At 34.7% G+C, this 24,257-nt stretch overlaps 3 protein-coding genes across 3 annotated transcripts; all 3 read left to right on the top strand.

Moving 5' to 3' along the window:
• The first annotated feature begins 232 nt into the window (after nucleotides 1-232).
• Nucleotides 233-1,605, top strand: LOC132314912 (uncharacterized). Its single transcript, XM_059813681.1, has 2 exons — nucleotides 233-343; nucleotides 447-1,605. The coding sequence occupies exons 1-2, from the start codon at nucleotides 293-295 to the stop codon at nucleotides 1,266-1,268; spliced, it is 873 nt and encodes a 290-aa protein (XP_059669664.1). The 5' UTR covers nucleotides 233-292; the 3' UTR covers nucleotides 1,269-1,605.
• A 4,174-nt stretch (nucleotides 1,606-5,779) lies between these two features.
• On the top strand, nucleotides 5,780-14,415 carry LOC132311899 (large ribosomal subunit protein mL43-like). Its single transcript, XM_059810046.1, has 4 exons — nucleotides 5,780-5,867; nucleotides 6,063-6,175; nucleotides 7,735-7,841; nucleotides 14,047-14,415. The coding sequence occupies exons 2-4, from the start codon at nucleotides 6,096-6,098 to the stop codon at nucleotides 14,217-14,219; spliced, it is 360 nt and encodes a 119-aa protein (XP_059666029.1). The 5' UTR covers nucleotides 5,780-5,867; nucleotides 6,063-6,095; the 3' UTR covers nucleotides 14,220-14,415.
• Nucleotides 14,416-19,295: 4,880 nt separating this feature from the next.
• LOC132311898 (zinc finger protein ZAT5-like) lies at nucleotides 19,296-21,056 on the top strand. The gene has a single exon (XM_059810045.1). The coding sequence runs from the start codon at nucleotides 19,760-19,762 to the stop codon at nucleotides 20,690-20,692; it is 933 nt and encodes a 310-aa protein (XP_059666028.1). The 5' UTR covers nucleotides 19,296-19,759; the 3' UTR covers nucleotides 20,693-21,056.
• The last annotated feature ends 3,201 nt before the right edge of the window (nucleotides 21,057-24,257 follow it).

The raw sequence follows: 24,257 nt of genomic DNA, 5'->3' as shown, positions 1-24,257 counted from the left end.
CGTAAATTCTAAAAGCATAAAGATATGCACCAAACATGTAGTATTGCCCTTTTTATGATTTTGGCCTTTTCTGTATTTGTCCAACCCAAATGTCCCATCACCCATGAAAAAAACCTAAAGATAAAGGGAGAGAACCAAGTAGTTAAATCTCATAAGAAGTGAGAGAGATGCACACATAGAAATCTCCCTCCCTTTCTCTCTCTCTCTCTCTCTCTCTCTTCCCTCCCTCCCTCCCTCTCTCTTTCTCTTCCCTCCCTCTCTTTCCTCTGATCTTAGTTACCAGTAGGACAAAATGGAGGTCCAATGTAGTCCTCTTAGCTGGGCTTGCTACTGTCAAGAAGAGGTAACTTCTCCTACTTGGCATTTTTTTTTTCCTCTCTTTGTTGTATTTGAGGCTAATTTTGGAGCAATAATGAGCATTGTTTTTTTTAAAAAAAATTTGACAGGGAATTGAGGAATTGAGACATTCACTTTTGTACACAAGTTTAGAGCTAGAGACAACAATTGTATCTGCTCATGAGGAAATTGCAAGAAAAGAAGATGAATTGATTCATCTCAAAGCTCTCTTGACAAAGGCCTCTAGAGAGAGAGATGCAGCACAGTCAAAATGCCAAAGGCTAATGTTGGAGAATTTGTTACTTCAACAACAACAGCAGCAGCAGCAACAACGGAAAGCCGCCCCTTTTTCCGGGACTACTAGCAGTGAAGATGAACCAAGAGGCGACTACAACGTCGGATTCTCCTCCTCGGATTGCAACAAAAACAATGTTGCATTGCCCGTTCTGAACCCAATGCATGAAGCTCCCGCTGTTGCGGAGTTTGATCAAAAGGGTCAGATATACGCAGCTCTACCACCGTCATATCCAATACATGAAGCTCCCGCTATTACGGAATTTGAGAAGAGTCAGATATATGCAGCTATACCACCATCACAAGTATTTCTTGAAAAATTGGTGCCCAAAAGGCCATTGCCTGAAAAGGGGAAGTTCTTGAAGGCAGTGATGGAAGCCGGGCCGCTACTTCAAACCCTCCTACTGGCCGGACCGCTTCCTCAGTGGCATCACCCACCTCCCCAAGTTGACTCCATTGACATCCCACCGGTGACTGTGAATTCTCCGGTGGCTCGGCTTCAACACCAGGATTCTTGTGCCAGTACTAGTGCTGGTTTCAGCAAGAAGAGGGGTCTGGTGCACTGTGAAGACATTGATTCTTCACCCAACACCAAGTATCAAAAAGTTGCTCACCAATCACCATTGACCAATACCTAGTGCTCCACATAATTTGCTACCAATATCAATCCTTTTCATACTGTCAAACATGAGAAGGCAATCATCAAGAAATGGATGGCTTGTAGTCTCTCTCAGAAATTAAGCTTCCTAACCACTAAATTAAGGGCTAAAGAGCATTCAAAAGCCCTTCTTAGATTTTTTTTTTTTTTCAATTTTGTTTATGTTGGATTAAGACTTGATCTTTCTGTGTCTTTGGTACAACTATAATTTTGATGTAAATGTGATGGAGCTTGGAAATCCAAAAATAGTGTGGAATTTAATATGAGTATGTTATCTTTGATTTAATATTAATATAATGTAAGTGTATCTTGGTAGATTCTGGTGGTCTTAGCCTATATATGATTATAATTAAGAAGATGGTTTATTATAATGTCCCTTTCATTTAATATTAAATGATGATGGAATGTATGAACTAATCAAGAAATCAAAAGATCTTGCTATGGGTCATCCTTTTCATGAAGCTGTACCTACCTTGCATAGTTGCATTGCATGGTCAATGTCTGCCATTAAAATGGCTTATGACTAGAACCATTTCACTGTCATGCAAAATTGCAATTGAACCAATGAGAAAATAAGGTTTCAAATATATATATTTATATAAAATCAGTATTCAACAAAAGAATCTACTCTGTTGTGGATAAGGTCCAGTTAGTTGAACTTGGTTTGAAATTCTAGCACCAAAACCTCAAATTTATGGTTCAATGGACACAACCCTTAGGTCACCGCCTAACTAAGCCAACCACTTGAAATAGACCCTTTATATAACATGAGTCTTTTGGTAAATTGGTAAGTCTTTTTGTTTTCCCAGATATATATATATATATATATATATATTTTCAATCAACTTGACAACTTAAATCCTTCAATTTCACCTTTGTGTAACAACAAAATATGATTTTGTTATTATAAATTATACTTATTAGGACCTGATCGGGAACAAAAATCACCTGGTCACCACAGGGTCAGTGGGAATAACCTCTAAGGACAGTTAAGAGATTCGAGCCTCATAATGAGATTTGTAAGTATGTGCGTTAATATTTACCTAAGAAAAAATATATACATATATTAAAAAAATCATTGAGTTATAGCGTTACGGTTAATATTAAGAATTGTTTTACGTAAATAGAAAAGATTTTGTACTAAGATTTTCATCATCCTTCTGAAATCTTTTGTGGTGCAATACAATGTTATACTGTGTTGAACACAACTTATCACACACGTAATCGCATTTAGCGGATCTCATCACTTACACGTATAACTATTTATATGTTTAACTGATGACATTTCGTCACATATAGCAGATGATGCTTTCTCAAAAAAATTATTATATGGTCCGATTACATATGTGACTATGTAGTTGACATGACCCATATAATTCCGAACCTGTTTAAAAAAAAAAAAAAAGAGGAAGGAAACCTCCAAATGTTGCTATTGTCAAACAATGTAGTTGCTTTCAAGTGGAGGTAACAGTGGTCCACTGTGCTGCCTTACATGGTCACACCCTCACAAATGTATGCCTGTGGCTGAATGAGTACAGATGAAGACAATCTTTAACAAGGTCTAAGATCATGTGGTAAATAATTTTATCAGTTTCGCATTATAGAGCATAAATTAAGCAGTGAATTAGGGGATCCTATGCACTTTGCTTTTTACATGTACATGACCAGTCGATCAATTGGCCTATTATAAAAATCCTTTAAGAATATTATTTGTCTGTTGACAAATTTTGTTCCGAAGTTATATTTGGGTGTTAGGATGTGAACAAAATGTTAAGTAAGTTTATGCCGGACATTTTGCCAAGATGGTTTTTGAAGTCAAGTTACGAAGACGGAAGCTAATCAGCTGTGTATAGAGATCAAAGGACATAATTGCCACTTCATATATTCCAGTTTAATAATTCATCATTTTTTTTTTTCTTCTTTGTCTCTAAATACTAGTTCGCGTTTAAAAAATCAAAGTGTCCATAAATATCAGTTAAGTTTTTAAAAATATTCCAACTTCATTATATATATCTCTAGATCACAAAGCCTTGGTTTTAACTTATGATTTAAAATTTACATATATATAGGGCATTGTGGTATAGAGATATCTCCTCTATCTGTCAAAGTGGATGATAATGGTTGGAGTCAATTACTATTCTCCCAAAATGGATGGTGAAGGTTCGAGTCAATTATAGTCATTATTCTCCAACTAATAAGCACGGACACGGAATACGGAAATACAAAAACGGCAAATATAAAAAAATAGGATATGATTACGGATGTGACTGTACACACAAATTTTGTATCTGCAAATAAAGAACGAAATATGGAACAAACAATAATTTTATTAATTTATAAAAATTGAGTACAATCCTCTGAAGTATTCTTTACTAAAGAAAAAACTTGTCCTCTGATTCGATCTTCTTTGCTGGTTGGATTTAAGGGTTGTTGGGAGTTGATCTTGAATCAATTTGTTGACAATCTTCTTTAAATATTTGTAGTTGAGGAAGATCGTCGACAATTTCTGATCGAGTGCTGAAGAAGCTTTATCTTGAATAGATTGTCTGATGATTCTTTAAACTTGTTGAATCATGAGGAAAGAACGATACGATTTTGATGCACTTGTTATTCTTTGTTGAATTTAAGAAAGAATAACACAACTTTAGACGTGCTTGTTGTTCTTCATTTTGAGGAAGAACGATACGACTTTGGATGTGCTTGTTGTTCTTCATCTTTGTAGAATTTGTGAAGAATGGATATGTGTGTTGTTAATCACCGCGGAACATACGACACGATTTGATGTATGTATTATCTGTTGAAATTGAGGAAGAACAACATGATTTTTTTAATGTGCTTATTGTTGTTCTTCTTCATCACTTGGGTGTTGAGAGAATAAATGTTTGTCCATGCCAGTTATGTTGCGATAATTATCCATTAAAGTAATTATCTCCAAATATTTTTTTTTGAGAATAATAATTTTTTTATTTAACTAACTGGGACAGGCTAGTTAAATAATTTAAATTGACTAAGTTTGGGCTTGAAAAATTTAACCTGAAAATTTTAAATAGGCATAAAGACCCATATTTGATCGGCCAATTTACTAAGAGAAAAACCCACAAAAATTTGTTTTGAAGTATCTGAGAAATATCGGATATATGGTAAAAGTATCTGAGAAGTATCCACGAATATCCGAGGAGTGTCAATATCGGATACGAACACAATATGGGTATACCAATCATGTAGATGTAACCGTGCTTCCTAATCCTCCACGAATCAAAGTGAATGCTTCAAAATTTCTTGATAGGGTAAAAATGTTTCACATATTATGCATAATATAAAATTTTATTGCTTATAAAGTCTTTATTATAAAAGTTTTTTGGTAAATGTATTTCTCTAGATTTTTTTAACAAATGGTCATTTTTTAAAGTAATGTATAAAGTATGATAACTTAGGGTGCGTTTAGTAAGGTTTTCGTTTTCTGTTTTTGTAGTCGCAAAGAAATATAAACATAATTTTGTTTTTCGAAGTAAAAACAGAAAGCAAAAATAACATTTAGTAACCTTTGTTGTTGCCACAATTTTAATAACAAAAAACAAAAAGCAATGTTTAGTAAAACATTTGTTACAAAAAAATTTTTTTTTTTGGAAATTTTTTTAATTTATTTTTTTATCCATCGATCAAAATCTAACTTTCAATCACAATAAAAGACATAATCTAAAAAGGAAAATATATATATATATACACACACACACACACACACACACACATATACGGGGTAAGATAAGCGTACAATTATATAATGTACATATATAGAATATATAAATAGATTTTATATATACATATATATTAACAAAAAATCTGAAAATAAACCACAACCAATACATGTATAACAATAAGAAAAAGGAAAAAAAAAAAAAAAAAATAGAGGGTGTACAGTTGCATAATGTATATATATAAAATATAAAAATTGATTTTGTATAATGTATATATATAGAATATAAAAGTACTAATGGAGTAATGTCAGTGATTGTGTATTAATGGGAGAGTAATGTCAGTTGTTGCGTAAAAAATAAGGAAAAAGATGGTGAAAACGTTTCCTCTATTATAGTGAAAAAACACAGGAAACATCATTTTGATGTTTTCTTTTTCTTTCATAAAAATGAGAAATGTTTTTCATTAAGAGAAAACAAAAACAAATTACGAAACATAATTTTTGTGTTTGTTTCTCTTTTTTAAGGATTGACAACAGAAAATAAAAAATATTTTGAATTACTAAACACACCCTTAGTCAACAGTTGGATTAAATTGTCATTGGTGTAAAAATTTGACAAAACCAAAAACCAACAGTTGTATTTCTTCTACGGACCAGATGAGTTTGGACTTGGGCCAACCAACAATTGTATTTTTTACGGACCATATGAGTTTGGACTTGGGCTTAAGGCCCAAGTATTAATCCATTTTAAAACCCACCCTACTCCGATGTGTTTTCATTTCCAATTGAGAGGCTTCGCTTTAACAGGTACATGTGTCACACGGTATCAGTATATGTGTGTGTATCAGTGGATCTATCCATCATCGGTTAGCAGCGGCATTTTAGGTACTCTCTCTCTTTCTCTCTCGATATATATATATATATATATATATATGTAGGCACACGCACATATACTATATATATACAAAGTCACACATATGCATACATATATACATATACGTTTGTTTGTGTGTATGTGTGTTTAAGATGATATGAACGTGTTAATGTAGTTGAGACAATCTTAATTTCTTGTTATTTCAGTGTAATAGTACGCTCAATCAATTGGAAACTTGGATGGCACAGAGAGGCGTTTGGCAGCTCCAAAAGCTGATTGTGAGCTATTGTGATTGGGGAGGAAGTAGCAGAGGAATTAGGTATTGTGTTCTTTCATATAATTATGAACTTCAAGAATCACATTGTAATGTTCATCCTTAGTTATGATAGAAACGAGTAGAAGGTTGTATGAATCAAATTTATACTACTATGCCGTCATATTTTATTGATTTATTTAATGAGTTTGCTACAGGAGGTGGAAAATCTGCTATTTATTCTTATGTGATATTTTTGTTGGTTAATTTTGGTCAGTTAATTGAACTTAAAAAAAGAGTAGGTCAGAGGATTACAAGTTAAGCAGCCGAAATAATTGTGACCTGACATTGAAAAATCATATAAAGTTCAAAAATTGGAGAGAGAAAATATTTTTCTAAAATTTTATAAAAAAGTATTCAATTTATTGATTTACTTGTGGCATTGAATCGGGTAAAAATGGATACAAAATTCACTTGAAAAGATAAAATAAAGAATTATTCTAGTACATCATCTTATAAAGTCTTTGAATACATTTTCATGGTCTTTTGCATGTAAAATTAGGCATTTATGTTCATCTATGCTACATGGACTTTGGTATATGTATTGGGTACCGGTATGTGTCCAAGTGTGAGAATTCCTCAAGTTCAAATCCTAGGACACGGGGAAATGTGTCAAAAAGTTGGAGACGGGTACATGTATAGGCATTATGCATTTACATATATTATATGTATATAGTAGTATAATATCTAAGGTTGTTGTTCTTTAAGAATATACTTCATTATGAATTAAAGTGAAGGGGATGTGTTAAAAAATAGGTTTTCATCTACCTCAAAAACCTGAAAGTCTTCTTTGTTTTCAAATTTTTTTTTTTACTTCTTCTACAAACATCATATGTGAAGGATTAGGGTGACCAATTTGGTTTTGTTTGTCCGACTCATACGCATACCCACGTCATCTTGTGTCAACAAAGGCACGTGAAAGGAGAGTAGAATACATGTAATACTGCAATAAATGTAGGATGAGCACTTCCACATCGTCAATAGTAACTCTTTTGTCTTTGGAAAACATTGAAATTGTTAAAGAACTCAAATAATGAAAGGAAATTTGGGAAGATAAACAATTCCTGTTTTTTGGAATCTTAACAATTCTATAGTGAACGGAGGAAAATAGAGTGCCCTACTACTTCTCATGCAAATTTTGTGTGTGTTCATTTTTTCTTTTCTTTTTTTCCTCTGTGATGACTGATGAGTCATAGAAATTATGTATTTCAACATATAATCTCCTGCAATTAACCCAGAATAATTACGATCTATCAATTTGTATTGTAGCTCCGTTTAGATGTAATCACTTGCAATAAGCTAGTAAATAGAGAATCTCTTGATGATAGATTACAACCCTAATTTCTAATTAAGTGAAAACTCTGATATACTTGTTAAGAAATACACCTCCCTAAGCAAAATTTTAACCCTATTCCAGATGAATGGTACTACAAGCTAAACTTTGCCGCACCTTCATCTCTTCTGATTGACCCTTGTAAACACGCCATATGCTAATTATGGAGATCTCTAGGTTTGTTCTTTTTTATTTGTATACCATTGCAATGATGAGGAAACCAACATGGCAGGGCATTTATGGAGTCTCGTTTGCCAGCATTTAGAGATGGGAATCCTCAACTGAAGTTGGATACTGAACTCATTCGTGGTCAGCATCCACATTTGAAGGGTTTCTATAGTAAGACATCTCTCTCTCCCTCTCCCTCTCTCTCTCTCTCTCTCTCTGTGTATATAGATTCTGGGTGATTGCATTTGATACACGTTCTTATGACATGAGTTCCCATTGTTTCTTCTCTTAATTATAGGAATGACGTGATTTTTTCATTTGGAAAAGTAGGAAACAATCGTAGCATCAAAGTGTGCTATGTTATGAAAATGTAGTTTTACAATTGGTGTACTTATTTTAAAGTTTCTGCTGAATTAAAATCAAACAACTATATGGCCTAGTTAGGAAGTACTCATTAGCTAAATTGTATACTTGTAAACACATTTTTCAACCTTCTTTTGCACCTTAATAACTTTGGGCAGACAATCAAATGTTTAGCTGCTTCGAGCTCGCTTGGACAAAATCATAACCGAAGGCTGTCAATATGATAGACTGGAACATGGTTGCTGTTAGATTTTTTATAACTTTTATTCAGGTTAAATAAAGAGCTCCTTTGAAAGTGGATGGTTTTCAAATTACTTTTGCAGGATAAACATATTATGGTAGAAATACTGTTAAATCTGATAATTTTAATTGTTCAAGAGTTCTTTTAGTTTCTGTTATTGGTTCAAAACTCTCTTAACAAATAAAATGTGGAATTTGTGGTATTGCTGAGGCATATTTTCATGTCAAAACCATAAAGTGGTCAAAGAATGTGCCTTCTTTCTCGTTGCTTGATGTTGCATGATTTTGTTGGAGGTAGCCATCATTACAATCCAGAAATTGATCCACAAGGTTATGCGAAATCATGTATAATGCAGTTTAAGATGAATATTTCTCTTTCATACTGACTGAATACTAACAGCAAAGAACTGGGATAATGACATCTTAGCCTCACATTTTACTTGAATAATCATTAAAAATGTTCTGATGGAGAAAGGTTCCCAGTAAGCAATGTGCCTCATGCTAGGACATTATTGCAAGGATATCATATAGCAGAAGGTGATGACTGGTTTCTTAAATTTTGTTCAAATAGAGATTATATTTTCTGTTGGCAGTCTTCACTGCGGCATCTTGAGCTGATATCCAGCTCCATTCTCCCACTCTGTTTAGGGCCATATTAGTAGGTGGTAGAGAACAGTGGCATCAGCCTTTTAAAGTATTTAAAAGGCGTGGCAAGAAGGATTCTAGAGCTCAAACCTTTATTTGGCACATGCTAGACGATGGGGTCCACTTGGAGTCTTGCATAATTAGGGGCTTTGGTCAAATTGCGTTAGTTTGGTAATTGCATTAATTATGGTGAATTAGCATCATTTTGGTAAATTGCATTATTAGGGGGTTTGATCAAATTTCATTATTTTGGTAATTGCATTAATTATGGAAAATCTGCATTGTTTTGGTAAATTGCATCAATTAAGTTATTTGTTACTTTATTAAGTTAGAGTCAACTTTTGATTACCTCCATTGTAGGGTAATCCAAGGGTCATCTTTTATTATAAAAAAGATACTATGTAACTCTGAATACTTAGCGAATGATTGAATAAAATTATCCTTTGAGATTTCTTTGTGAGTGATTCACAAATTCTGAGGGTGTGAGGCCTTCTCTAGGTGTGATACCTAGGTCCTATTGGAGTGATTCCAATAGGCTTTTCTTTGTTATTTTCGATCCGTCTTTTCTACTAACAACCCCTGAATATTAGCTTTGTTTCTGAATTTCCAGCCCATAACTCTTATTTACTTTCTTCTATTTGAGCCTGTCCTTTGTCCTACATCAGTTTTTGGTATCAGAGCTTATGTAGACATTATGTTTACTCAATCGGCCAATGAAAGATTGGACAATAATCAAAAGACTGAGTTGCTGTTACAAATTTTGGAAAAGCTTAAAGGGTTGAATGCTCAATGCGATAGGATAGGGGCTCGAATTTCCCAGCCTTTTAACAAATCGGTAGCCCTTAAAGAAGAATATGCATTGGGTTCTAATGATGGCAGAAACCGCAAGCAACAACAGCCTTTACACTCTATGCAAAGGTGCAATTTGAAGGTTGATCCACCACTCCATCCCGTGTTGGAGTTTCCAAGAAATCCATTAGAGATGAATCATCACGAGCCACATGATGTTACTGGAGATATTACAAAGAAGTTACGTGATGGAACTCACCGCACACAAACAACAACAATGCAGCCAAATGATGGATCGAAACCATCTTTATCTAACATGGCTGATCCTGAAGGAAAGAGTATGATGGCTAGCAAGGATTGTGAGAACCTGCTTGATGATGAGACGTGCAACACTGATCATGTGAAAGAAGTTGGAGAGATTGTTTGTCCATCTCCGTTGTGACGCGCATGCTTGAAGACCCTAAAGTTGGTAGCAAAGATGGGCAGCAGACCTCTCATTTTGAGATGCAAGTTCATTGTGGAAATCAAGCTTGGAAGCCTACCATTGATGGCGGTGGCAGCCCAAATGTTGTCTCCATAGCCATGGTTAAGCGTCTCAAAATTTCCATCAAACCATATCCACAACCATTCAAAGCGTCTTGGATAGATAGTACTTCTATTCTGAATCTTTCAAAAGATGCGGCTATTGGAGTAGATACTTGGTGTATATTAGTGGGCACTGCAAAGAAATGGGAGCATGCTTGTGCCAAGAAGCAACAGAAGCTGGTTCAGATATCCACCAACTTGGTAGATGAGGTCTGGAAAAACCAACAGCCAGAAGAAACTAATCCTGTAAGTGATAAACTATAGGGGTCTCGCGCATCAAAAGATCATTTTAAAGGGTTAAGTTTTCCTACTATTTCCTCAGTTGGTCCTAATGCAGCAATTATGCATTATAAACTAGAGGAGAAAACATGTTTAGGACTTGATCCAAACAACATTTGTCTATTGGATTCTGGAGCACAGTACCTAGATGGAACCAACTAGTTTGCTCTTTATGTTCTTGCTCGAATACATTCATGGAAGGATAGCCTTGAGTTTCGACATGGTACTGGGCATGGAGTTCATATCAGAGGTGATGGGTTAGATGCTAATTTTGTTATGGGGTTGCGTAGAACTAGTCGAGGACATGATGCTATAACCATTGTTCTGGATCTTTTTTCGAAAAAGGTGCATTTTCTTCTATGTTCTATGACCTCCAATGCTGTCCACGATGCCAAACCTTTTTTTTTCAAGAAGTTGTCCAACTTCATGGGTTGCACAACACTATTATTTTTGATCGAGCTTTGAAGTTTATGCATTGTTTTTTGGTGCAAATTATGGAAATTGTTGAATACAAGGCTGAAATTTTCTTGCTCTTTTCATACTTATGAGCAATTTCATCCCTTTAACTCGTCGGAGCCGAGTTTTTCCAAGCTGGAGAAAAATGGTAGAGAACAGTGGCATCAGCCTTTTAAAGTATTTAAAAGGCGTGGCAAGAAGGATTCTAGAGCTCAAACGTTTATTTGGCACATGTTAGACGATTGGGTCCACTTGGAGTCTTGCATAATTAGTGGTTTTGGTCAAATTGCATTAGTTTGGTAATTGCATTAATTATGGTGAATCTACATCATTTTGGTAAATTGCATTATTAGGGGTTTTGGTCAAATTTCATTATTTTGGTAATTGCATTAATTATGGAAAATCTGCATTGTTTTGGTAAATTGCATAATTAGATTAAATTGCATCAATTAAGTTATTTGTTACTTTATTAAATTAGAGTCAACTTTTGATTACCTCCATGGTAGGGTAATCCAAGGGTCATCTTTTATTATAAAAAGGATACTATGTAACTCTGAATACTCAGCGAATGATTGAATAAAATTATCCTTTGAGATTTCTTTGTGAGTGATTCACAAATTCTGAGGGTGTGAGGCCTTCTCTAGGTGTGATACCTAGGTCCTATTGGAGTGATTCCAATAGGCTTTTCTTTGTTATTTTCAATCCTTCTTTTCTACTAACAACCCCTGAATCTTAGCTTTGTTTCTGAATTTTCAGCCCGTAACTCTTATTTACTTTCTTCTATTTGAGCGTGTCCTTTGTCCTACATCAGCAGGTTAACCTTATGTACTAAGAAGCACGGAAACGGATACGGACACAGACACAGATACAACATGACACGAACACAGCAACACGGAAAATCCTAAAGAATTAGGACACGGACGCGGACACGGCGAATAATAAATATATATTTATATATATTTGTATATATATTATGATGTACTTTTATTTTTTATCACCCTAATAATGAAAAAAAATTTGTACTATGCCGTGAAAAAGAAAGAATGATAGAAAGAGGGTTAAGAAAGAGAAGAAAACAAAGAAACAAAGAGGATTATGGTTTTGTTAGAAAAAGAATTAGGGCTTAGTTGGTAAGAATCCATAGAAGAGAATAAGTTCATGGAAATAAGAGGAAAACGAGATACAAAAAGAATTTTGTTGTGAAAGGAAAAACCAAGAAGTACCTAGGGTTTGTGAAGAAGTAGAAGAAGAATGAAAGAAAAGAGGAGGACAAAGAAGAAGAGAGAAAAGAGGGGAGACAGAGAGAGGCCATCCACCGGGAGCAAAGCTTGGTCGGTGGGAGAACAAGAGAGAGTCAAAGATTGTCGTGCAAAACTATGAACCTTTGAACTAAAATATGAGCATAAATATTTGATTGTTTAATAAAAAAAATTGTTTTATAAAACAACTTTTAAGTAATTATGTAATGACCATCATATTTCTCAAAGCGCTATTAAACAATCCTTCATATTTACACTTCAACATATCTTTCTTTCTAAAACTTTCTTAAAATCTCCATATGCCTTGCTAAAAAAAAAAAAAAAGAATATTGGGACATGCATGTCGGACACATATCCATGGTGTGTCCGATGCGTGTCCGCACCGTGTCTGATTATTAAAAAAAAAAATTTAAAAATCAGACACGTTTTTTGGTGTGTAAGGCGCATGTCGGTGTCCGACATGGATTTTTTGCTCTTTTAGGAGTGTCTGTGCTTCCCAGCTCATGTAGATTTTGATTTCTTCACTTTTTTGGGCCTAACTCATGTTAATATCTTTTTCCTTCTATTTGACCTTATAGAGCAAAAAAAAAAATTTTTTTTTTTTTTTTTTTTTTAATCTTACAAATAGGATTTTAAAAGGGAAATAAAGGGGGGTGGTGGTTCGTCACTGAGGCATTAAACTCAGATATACAGACTTTGATGGTAAATGATTCAATTTTCAGAAATGGTCATTCCTAATTAGGCCATCGTTCATAGGTGAACAATTAGTGTAGACCATATCCTGATTCATGATTTATTTGGGCTGATTATTTGTTAAATTTTTATTCGGCTTGGATCATACTGAGGTGTCTGCAGGGCCGACCCTGAGAGGTCCAATATTTTATGAGGCTCTAGGTGAATGTGAAGCCCAAAATTTTGAGAGGCCCTAGTAATACAAATTTTTGGGCCTTAGTAATGCAATTTTTTTGACCCAAATTAGAGGCCCTAGGCGACCGCCTGGGTCGCCTAGGCCCAGGGCCGGCCCTGGGTGTCTGACAGATCTCTTGTTGCTCGAATGTTGAGGTTCTTGGGATCTAGAGTGGCAACTTAAGCAATCTTGTAGAGGCAATCTTTTTAAGGTTGGTGGCTTTGGTGTAGATAGCATGATTTTGATGGTAAGTCAAAGCATCATAATGACACAAAATGCTAATTTGTTCCATGGAGTTACCCCAAAGACAACAGCAAACCTGGTGTGGTCTACAGAACGATTAGAATATTGTTCTATAAGCACAAAATGGTATCAGCATTAACTGAAAGTATTGACATTTAGTGAGGCCAAACATCTTGGTAAATGTATCATATAATGATGAAAGGCAATACCTTAAAATGTGAATACTAATTTAACGAATAAATGCATGTTCTCAATTAAAAAAATACAACGAAATAAGTAACTATGATTTGTACTATTATTGCTTAGTTCCCTGTGGGCATTTCCTTTTCTGGGAAGGATCATCTTTAACTGATTGAGCTTGTGAACAATTGAACTTACATCTCTCTCTCGCTCTCTCAAAATTGTCAGAATTTTTTTTCCCTTGGCAAGAATCTCACACACCCATTTGTCCCTAAGCGACTTGAACCCTCACCTTCCACTTTGGGAGGTACCCTTGGTTGTATTGTTTTGAAACTTTTGTTGCTGTTTTTTTCTTTCTTTCTTGTTTTCCTTCCCTATTCCTTTTAATAAATAGATAAACCAGCAAGTGTTCCATTTATTGAATGCACAGGAAACAAGAACCAACGTGTAGTATGTGTGAAGAATTTATCTCCTGAAGACATACTGTTACAGGCGACTAGGCTAAGGGATGCATTAGGGAGAAAGGTGGAAAAGCTTAAGAGAAGGCATGTTACCAAAAGCCCAAGTGTACAAGGTACATGGACCACGGACTTTCAACCTTGAGGTTCAAGATACTTCAGTAGACTAAGAGGCAGTTGAGGACTGGCTTAAGCCATCACAGTGGTGAAAATGTAAATTTGACCTGTGACAATTTCCATGTGACACTTTGGTACGTGCCAAAGCTGAGTTTTTCTTCTTCTTCTTCTTCTCCTCTCTCTCTCTCTCTCTCTCTCTCTCTCTCTCTCTCTCTCTCTCTCTCGCTCTCTTAATTACTATGGGTCCTGAGAAACATGCACCTTCTCTGTCAAAATTGAAAGAAAAGACCAAATTTCATTTTCATTTCATCAAAATTCTTTCCTTGTCAATTCTTTAGCAACATTTATCTTGTGAGGCTATTATTATTTTTATTATCATTGTTATTATTTCTTATTTTTTATTTTTTACTTTATTGGTAATGAAGAAACAACCCACCCGCTAGTCACTTTGGACACTTGGATGGTTTGCAAATTCCAGATGCCAATCCCACAAATCACATACATCATTTAAAATCATATTGTTGCATTGTTATCTAAATTAGTAAAACTATCCAATTAAATTTGTTGGTTTTTATGATCTGAAATTAAACTAAGAAATTACATGGGTTGTTTGGCTTTGAATTCTTGAAGTCCTGCTTTTTTTTGTTTTGTTTTCTTGCTCGTATTAGAACACACGCATACACATTCGCATGTGAGTTTGTTTGTACCCCATCTGCCTGACTTAACTCTAGATGTCACTTCCAATTTTAAGTCCTGTCAACTTCCAGATTATTGTAGACATGTGCGTTCTTGCGTGTCTAGCACCTCTAATGTTGAGATTGCAAACTTGAGAAAAAAAAAAAAAAAAAAAGAAAAAAAATCCTATTATGATATTCTATCATGTTAGACACATGGAAACTTTTTACTATCTAATATTGGGAATAAAATGGCTGATTATAGTTTGTGTGACTGTTTTTTGTTTTTCTTTGTGAGGAGATCATGTCTGATTCGTGAAGCAATTGGGGGAGGAGAAGCAGAGACTAGAGAGATGTATAAAAAGTGTGGTCTAAACCTAATTCTAGACAGAGTAGGCATAAGGTCGTTGTCTTTGAAAGCTTAGGATAAACTTTCAGTTTCAACAATGACACACCTGTTGCCACTACTCTAAGTAGTATCACTTCACCCACCCACAGCTACTCCTCAATTTCAACTACTGATCTTGGACTTTGTTGGTGTGTTTTCTCTCTCCAGTGAAATATTAAGTTGACTTGTGAGGAAAATGGAAATTAGAATATAACATGCCATCCACTCTCTTTGAAGACATCTGATAAAAATGAAAAATGGTGTATTAACTTTTCCCAAATCTAAATTTTATGTGTCAACTATATTATTGCTTTTCCAATTTCATACTCTTCATTTATTCATATATATCTTATTGTTCCTTTGTAGTATTTTCACAGTTGACCCATCCAATTGCTCATAGTTATTGCTTAAGTATTCTATATTTTTTTTAATGATTCATTGTGCTTACTAATTTGTTTTGGAGCTTATCTGTTGCTCAGAATATCATATTAAGAATAATGCAATTAAGACAGGCTTTTAGAGCATTGACTCCTACTCTAATCCACTCCACGCTGTTTGCTCTCTTCCTTTTTCTTTTACAAGGCATACACTAGTGTCACTAGGCTGTATCATTTATCAAAACTCAATTCCCACTATGGATTTGATCACAGTAAGGTATTGTATAACGGTCCCACTTAATGGACTGGACTTGTGTTTTCATTCATATCTAACCGTAGGATTCACAACTATGTTTTGTTCTGCCTGTACCTTTCCAAACAAGAAACCATTCTGTTGCATTATTGAGTTTATTGTTGGCAAACCCTGTAAAAAAGATCATTGAAGTGTAATCTTTTTTTTTTGAGATATGAGATATTCACACGATCATTATCAATATACTGCTATTTTTAGTTTGTAATATGTATTATTTAGGCCATAATTACTAAAGCCTGAATGCTTCTTGATTACACATTGCATCCTTACATCTTATTTGATTCAATATATGCTGAATTCCATGTGCAAGACTTTCGAAATAAGAAATACTGCCATCCGAAGAAGTAGAAGTTCAAGATAATTTTATTTCTATGCTCGTTTGTTTTGTATTATAGTGAAAAATTGTCTGCTTTTATTAGAATTCATCAATATGATTATTAGGCTGGAATGGTTCTATTTCCTGTAGTTCATCATTTACCGAATATTTAACGTTAAAAACTTTTATTTCCTGTGATGTGTTGATAAATGTTTTAGCTTTATATCCTGAAATGTTACATCAAAGCATTCTCGATACTATGTTCTGTTTCAATGGAAAAACAGGTAATATCGACCGGAATTCATAAAATTGATACCTTCTTGCATTGGAAAATTGTTAGACATCATATGGCATACCATGTGAGTGAGTAGTGTCCCACCTGCACTCCTATAATGTACATCTGATCTACGTTTTTTGACAGAAAACCTCACACCACATATCATGCTTTATCTGAAATTATGCACACTTATATCTGTTAGATTTTCTTGCATACACACACACACCTACTCTAATGTCTTTATATATCTGGGATTTTTGGTTGTTTAGTTGCAATTTTACTGTCTCTGCATTATTGACACCATAAATTAAACCTAACACAAATTGGTGTATTAGTTGACTACTTGAGTGGGCTCAATTTTTTGGATTCTCTTACACATTCTGTTTTTGAGTTTTTATTTATTTAATTTTATGGGTTGCTTAGTTGCAACAAACATGTCAACTTGAGTTGCTCAGAAGCTACTGTATATCTCTCTTCTCTCTCTCATGGATGACTTATGGAGTTTTATATAGATTATATTATATAATTGTGGAATAAAATATTTGTAGGTCGGTTGTATATTCACTGGCATACTTGCTCAACCTTGCTCACAGTATCTTCTAAGCTACCACTTTGTTATTTTACTTTTTGTTGTAGCAATAAATAAATAGATTGTGCTTGTGCTAAAGATACACATATAGAGGTGGCCTAGAACATAGGTAAGGAGAGGAACACATGACAGACTGATCCTTTGCTTGCCCTAAACCTACTTTCTTATCCTGGCTTTGGTGCCCTTACGTGCCTCACACACACACACACACACACACACACAATAATTGTTCACTCCAAGAACCTGCCCTCCTTGACCCTCTCTCAACCATTTACTTACCTATCTTTCATTTGTAATCCATTTGCATTCTATGTTCATCAATCTTTTACCCTATATAACAATTTAGTTTTAAATTCACATATTTTTATTTGTACATGATCAATCTGTATCTTAGAGTTTATAAACAACTTTAGGAATGGTGTGATGTTGTGGTCTGAGTTTTATTTCGGCTTAAGTCGTTTTGACCCATTTTCTCTTGTTGGTTGTGGACTCGGGTTGTGGGCTCGGAGTATATAAAGACGTTTATGATTTGCAGTGTGGTACGAGAGAACACTGAAAACAGCAGTTTAAAGAAAGAGGATTTGGGAGCTGCAACTTGTAATATTCTGTTTTTTTCTCTTTCGTTGAATCCTCACTATGGACCTAGGTTTTACGCCGAACCATATAAAAAGTAAATTGACAATGACATAAAAGTGGTGCATGTATTTATGTTGTGTTTTTTTTATGGTCCTTGGACCATTGGTCCGGGCTAATCAAGAAGTGATACATAAGCAAAAAGTAAATTGACAATGACATAAAAGTGACGCATTTGTTCATCTATAGCTATAACTTTATGATTGACTCAGGATGAATGGTCTTGGGACCATGTAATAACTTCTCTAACACATGGAATATTCTGACAATGTCTAAACTATTTTTATTCCTTATAAATGGCTATGTAAGATTATAGTTTGTCACATACAGTGCACCAAAAAAACCCTAGGGGACATACTAAGGCAAAAAAATGAAGCCAAAATTGTGCAAGTGCACTAACTAGAGCTAAGTAGTTCTCCACCACTTGACAGCCTTATTGTGTAGTTTTGGTCTCCTACATTGATTGTAATAATATTTTACTAGTTTCTAATTTATGACGATATTTTATCTCCTAATTAAACTTACTAGACGTGCATATTTGAGTTGATACAAGTGTCGTTGATTGAAAGGATCAGATCAATATTTAACCCCTAATGATTGAATAAGAGTGTATATATATATATAAACAATTCACAGAATTATTTGATGATCAAGTGGGCGTGATATGTGGTAGAGAGTCCATACAAGTGACTTATGAATTACACGAAATTAGACTAACAGGTGGGTCAACTGCACATGAACCGACTGATTAGATAACTAAAACTACACATAATTATTTTTATCCCCAAACTTAATGATTTTTATTAGTATTTAATCATCATCAGTGTGTTGATGAATTCAATAATCTTTTAGTGTGTAACAAGCAAAGCTAAGGTACAACCCCTTTCTTCATTAAAATGAAGATTACAATCCCTTGATTACTCAGCTAGAAATTAACAGGACAAAATATGAGTCCCTGTAGCGCTACATACTGATAAAATTTTATAAAGATCATCTGTAAACAACAAATATCATTTTGACCAAGTATTTTTCTATTATGTGAAATTTAAATTTAGAAATTTCTGAGTTTATGGTTTGCCCTAGACCTTTGTGGTTGTTGTTCTTTTTTTTTTTTTTTTTCTTTTTTTCAGATCGTCTGAATTTTGGAATAAATAAGAAACATGATGAAGTGGTCCAAAAAGAAAATGAAAGAATAGAGTGCACAGTAGATTCCCTACTTCCAGTCTTGGCCCCCAATCATCATCTCTTCTCTTAGAGAGGGAGAATCCCTTAGGCAAAGTAATGGGTTGCTTTCTTCCCAACACCCAGAATCTTTCTTTCTCTCTCTAAAACACAACTCCTCTCTCTCTCTTCTTACAGATCATATATATCATATATATATTCATATGTCTGCGTCTTATCATAGTATCTTTTCTTCAACAAGACGTGAGCATGAGGGTGCATGCTTGTATCGTGCAACCATGTTTTTTATTTTGCTATTTTTGTGGTCTACTTTTAGTTGTTAAATTAATTTTGCCATATATATGTGTGTAATATATATATATATATATTATATGAATCCTGTTGTGTGAAGTTCATCGCCCAAGTGTGAGAAAGAGAGTGTGAAACGGACTTTGCATTAACAAACTTCACCACCTCCAACTATCTAACTCCCCCAAATTTAGCATTTTTTTAGTTAAAAATTGCTTGTTTCTCCTCTCTTTGCTATTTCTCTTCCTCTCCTTTCACTCTCTCTCTCTCTCCCTCTAAAATTATCTCCCTCTCTCTCTCTCTCTAAATTAACACCTATATATGTATAGATGAACTGGCGGACTAATCCACACTTACTCTCTGGGTTGTCTTTTGACTCCTAAACTCTCTCACATTCACTATATATAAATATATACATATATACATATAAACGCCCCCACTCTTCTCCCCTACCTTGCTTCCTCCAACCAGCCCCCCTTTCTCTCTCTCTCTCTCTAGATTTTCTATTAGTTGTGGTGCTGGTGGAGAAGCATGGAAGCTATAGACGAACTCACAGGTCCTAAAGATCATTCCCACATCGTAAAAGGCAAGCGAACGAAGCGACAACGGCCACAATCTCCGATACCATTCACGATCACCGCCAACTCTTCAAGCGGAGATGGAGGCGGCGGATATGGCAGCAATGGAGACATCATCAACAACAACAACCACCACCACCACGAAACGAATTACTCGTCCCCGGCCACTTCCGGTGAGTTCATGGATAGCACGACTGAGGAAGAGGAAGACATGGCGAATTGCCTGATTCTTCTGGCTCAGGGTGGCCATTCAAGAGAACCGTCTAACCCTAAAGAGGACGAAGAGGCTGCCGGATTAACGTATAAATTTACGAGTAAGAGATACTTAGAAGCCCCGTCGTCGGGGAATGGCAAGATGGGGATTTTTGTGTACCAATGCAAGACTTGCAGCCGGACTTTCCCTTCATTTCAAGCTTTGGGTGGACATAGAGCTAGTCACAAGAAGCCTAAGCTGATGGCCGCCGCTGCCGCCGCGGAGGAGAGGAAGAGGCCGGTAGTGTTGTCCGACGAGGAAGAGCCTCTCTCCCTTCAATTGAGCAACAAGGGTTTCTATGGCAGTGCCACTAAATTCAAGGTCCATGAGTGTTCAATATGTGGGGCTGAGTTTTCGTCCGGACAAGCTTTGGGAGGTCATATGAGGCGTCACCGGGGTCCTAGCGGTACCAACACAACCTTGTCTTTGAGTCCTACAAGTCCTCCTATTGTCTTGGAGGCCGAGGAAACCAACAACAAGGCTAGAAATGTGTTGACTCTGGATCTCAACCTTCCGGCTCCCGAAGACGATCATCTTCGGGATTCGAAGGTTGCCTTGTCCTCGAAGCAGCAGCAACAACAATCACCTCTCGTCTTCCCAGCCACTCCTGCTTTGGTGGATTGTCAATACTGATGTTCAATTTTGTTTATACACGCGAGTTTCGGCTATGGATATCTGAATCTCAAAAGTAGATGAATGTGAGAATTAACCATCTATGATCATTATTCTTGATGTTATACAGTTGCAAAACTATTGATTTTTTTTTTTTTTTTTTCTTTCTTTTTCTTTTCCTTTTGAATTCTTTTTGACATATTGATCATTTGATAATTGGAATTGGAATTCTTTGATTAATTAATTCTTTGTGAAGCTGTTTGTGTTGTGATGGGATTTTGATTCATGGAAAGTGCATGAAGGGCATTCTTTTTCTTTTTTTCCTTTTTGATTTGGTTTTGTTGTTATTTTCAGTAGGAAGGAATGTGCAACACTAGTGTGTGTGTGCGTGAGAGAGAGAGAGAGAGAGGTTGCTTGGAATTTTCACCACTACCACAACAAGAGGTCCGTGGCTTAGGTTTTCATTGTTTCATTTACAAGAAACTCTCTCTCTCTCTTCTCTCTCTCTCTTAGGTGATGACAAAGAATAAAGTAAGCAATGCCAGTAAGTCACTGCACTTCCCATATGAGTCCACCTCCCATCTTTTCTTTTTCTCTTTCTGTTAGCTAATAATATATTGCTTTTTAGATATGCCCACAGTTAGCTATTTTTGTTCTTTTCTTTGCTTGGTGGTCCACTATTTTAGTTAACACATCATTCATTACAAACTAAGCAATACCTATATATATATATATATAGACACACACACACACACACATCTAGTGCCTGTGCCTTAAACTCAACCAACCTAAACAGGTCTAATTGAGTTATGAATCGTCCTTGCCCTTAAATTCAACCCTTTTTCACTCACAACATAAAGTGCATCAAATTACATTAATTTCATCCATGTATCAATCATATATGTACATTGTGGTGTCCACGGTATTAATTGTGGTAGGCCATGAGATATAGTGAATAGCAAAGATGACTAGCTGCCTGTAGTGATCAAATTAATCAAGGCCGGCCAAGAACACTGTGGCTTTAGCTAATGATAAACAACAATAATCTCAACGTGCTATATATATATATATATATATATATATATATATATATATATATATTATAACGAACATGTCAATTCACTCACTAGTTATTTTGAATTCTCGGATAATTTACAAACTCTGAATGCATAAAATTACCAGCAAACCTACCCCGCCATTTGTTTCCTTAGGTAGCATGGAGTTGGATGTTTCAAATATATATATATATATATATTGATTTAATTGTGTTTGAAAAATTAATACTTGTGAAATGAGCATACATGTGTGATGAGCACAAATTAGTCGATAATATCCATTCAAAGTAAAGGTTAGCTAGAGGTGACAAGGTACCTTACACCAAAGGTTGGTCCTAGTATCATGGCATATCCCATCATCATGAGCTGGTTCTAGAGAGAGAATGAGATGTGTCATTTGCAAGGTTACTTACTATTAATGGTTACACGCCAAACTCTGCAACTGTGAATATCTCATAATTAATTTGAGGGTTTTACATTTTCATGTTTTTTTCTTTCATGTTCTTCTTCCCTCCACAATGACATAATTAAATATTAAATCTTTTTTTAAAAAAAGAAAAAAGAAAAGACCTTGCATCAAATGCACTTTAAGTGTACTTTTTTTTTTAAATTTTTTATTTATATATATATATATATATATATATTTATAATTAGCTAATTACTAGAAAATTTCATATAGTTTATTCTATTCAAACATTGCCATTTTTGTAAGAGAGATGTTTTGTTGTTTGTTATTTTTGGCTACGTCTCATTTTTAGGTTAACATTGTCTGCTTTTTCTTTTCGAGTTTGTTATAGCTGCCTTTGTCTGGTTTCAATTCCGGGATGTGAGGGGCTTGCAGTGGATTAATTTGGATTTTGTTTTACTATATTTCTTATTTTTACTATTTCTAGTACACATTTTTTCAAATAGATATGTATAGTAGCTGTAACTTAAAAGGGTAAAAAATAAATAAATAAAAGATCGGTGTTAATTCCGTAGGCAGGTGTTAAACCTAGATGGAGGAGTCTTTTTTTTTTTCGATAATTAGATGGAGGAGTCTAGGTTAGTCAAAAGATAGTTTTCGGTGCAATGGCTCAAGATGACCCTGTTTTTCCAGAATAAATTAAAGAGCGTATTGATTCTGGTTCAAATGGGAGATCCCTATGAACACTCTTCAAAGATTGAATGGTGAAAAATTTATGAAAAAAAAAAATCTAAGCGAAAATGATATTATGATATCAAATGTTGTTTAATGTTTATGCAACTATGCAGGAAGAGTTTGGTTTATACTTGGGCACTTTGCATCTTGTAGCTAAAATAATAATAATAATAAAGTAGGGGTGGTAATATTTCACATAATACACGAACAATACACGAGATAAGAAACACAATACGAGATAATAGAATTTGGATTTGGGCTAATCATGTTCGAGTTCGTGTCGATACGGATTGACCCGCGATAAGAAACACGACACGAGATAAGAAGATTTAAGTTCGAGCTAACCGTGTTCGTGTCGATACGGATTGACCCGTTAACTAAACGTGTCGTGTTTGATTCTATAAACAACATTATGACACGATTAACCCGATTAACTAAACGTGTCAAATAAACGTGTCGTTAGGACCAGCTCGAGCCTTAGCCTTTAGGCAACTTAGGCGGTCCTTATATTAAGTTATACTATAATTATTTTTTAATATTTTTAAACTCTAATAAATATAAAAAAATTATATTAAGCCTTCCCACTTGTTTTGATTTTATGTTAGGCATCAAATATTTATATCATAAAATAAGTTTTCTTTTCTCTCTCTCTCTCTCCATTCATTCCGAATTTATATTAGGTCTCAAATATTTATATTCTAAAATAATTTAATATTGGCCACCAAAGATTTACATGACTTTTTTTTTTCCACCTTTTTTTACTATCATTCACGTTTTACAATAAATCTTAACCAATATAGAAATTTAATATAAAGCCCAAAAATCTCTCTCTCTCTCTCTCTCTCTCTCTCTCTCATTCACGTTTTTTACACCAACAATAAAATATTAAATATCTATTTAACTTTGTTGTTTGAACTCTCATTGCAAGTTTACAGTTATTATGAATGCATTTTTATTCTATTAAAAAATTTGTAGAAGTATTGGATTTGGGTTTTTGAAATCAGGTTCAATGGTTCTTTTTCTTTAATTATTTTTTAATTCTATTAAGTTTTGTTATTATAAATTTGTGTGTATATATATTTGTACATTTTGTTTTCGAGTTGTGGCTAATTTTATTTATATTGTTAAAAAAATCACTTTTTATTTTTCGCCTAAGGCCCCAAATTAGATTGAGCCGCCCCTGCGTGTCGTGTTCATGTCAAAAATGACCCATTTAGCAAAACGTGTAGAATAAATGTGTCGTGTTTGGTGACAAAAATGACTTAAACTTATCTTTTCATATCGTGTCAGATCTTGTCCCATTCATTAAACAATTTACGCGTATCGACATGTGTAATAATCGTATTGTGTTCGTGTCAAGGGTCTTAAACATGATTAATAATTGTATCGT

This window comes from Cornus florida, unplaced genomic scaffold, assembly GCF_030987335.1.
Source record: "Cornus florida cultivar Cherokee Brave unplaced genomic scaffold, ASM3098733v1 CherokeeBrave_3.0.0_Hap2_Chr06, whole genome shotgun sequence".
In the NCBI taxonomy this organism is placed as follows: Eukaryota; Viridiplantae; Streptophyta; class Magnoliopsida; order Cornales; family Cornaceae; genus Cornus; species Cornus florida.
Note: the sequence above shows the minus strand (reverse complement) of the source record. Positions and strands in the feature narration are given on the sequence as shown.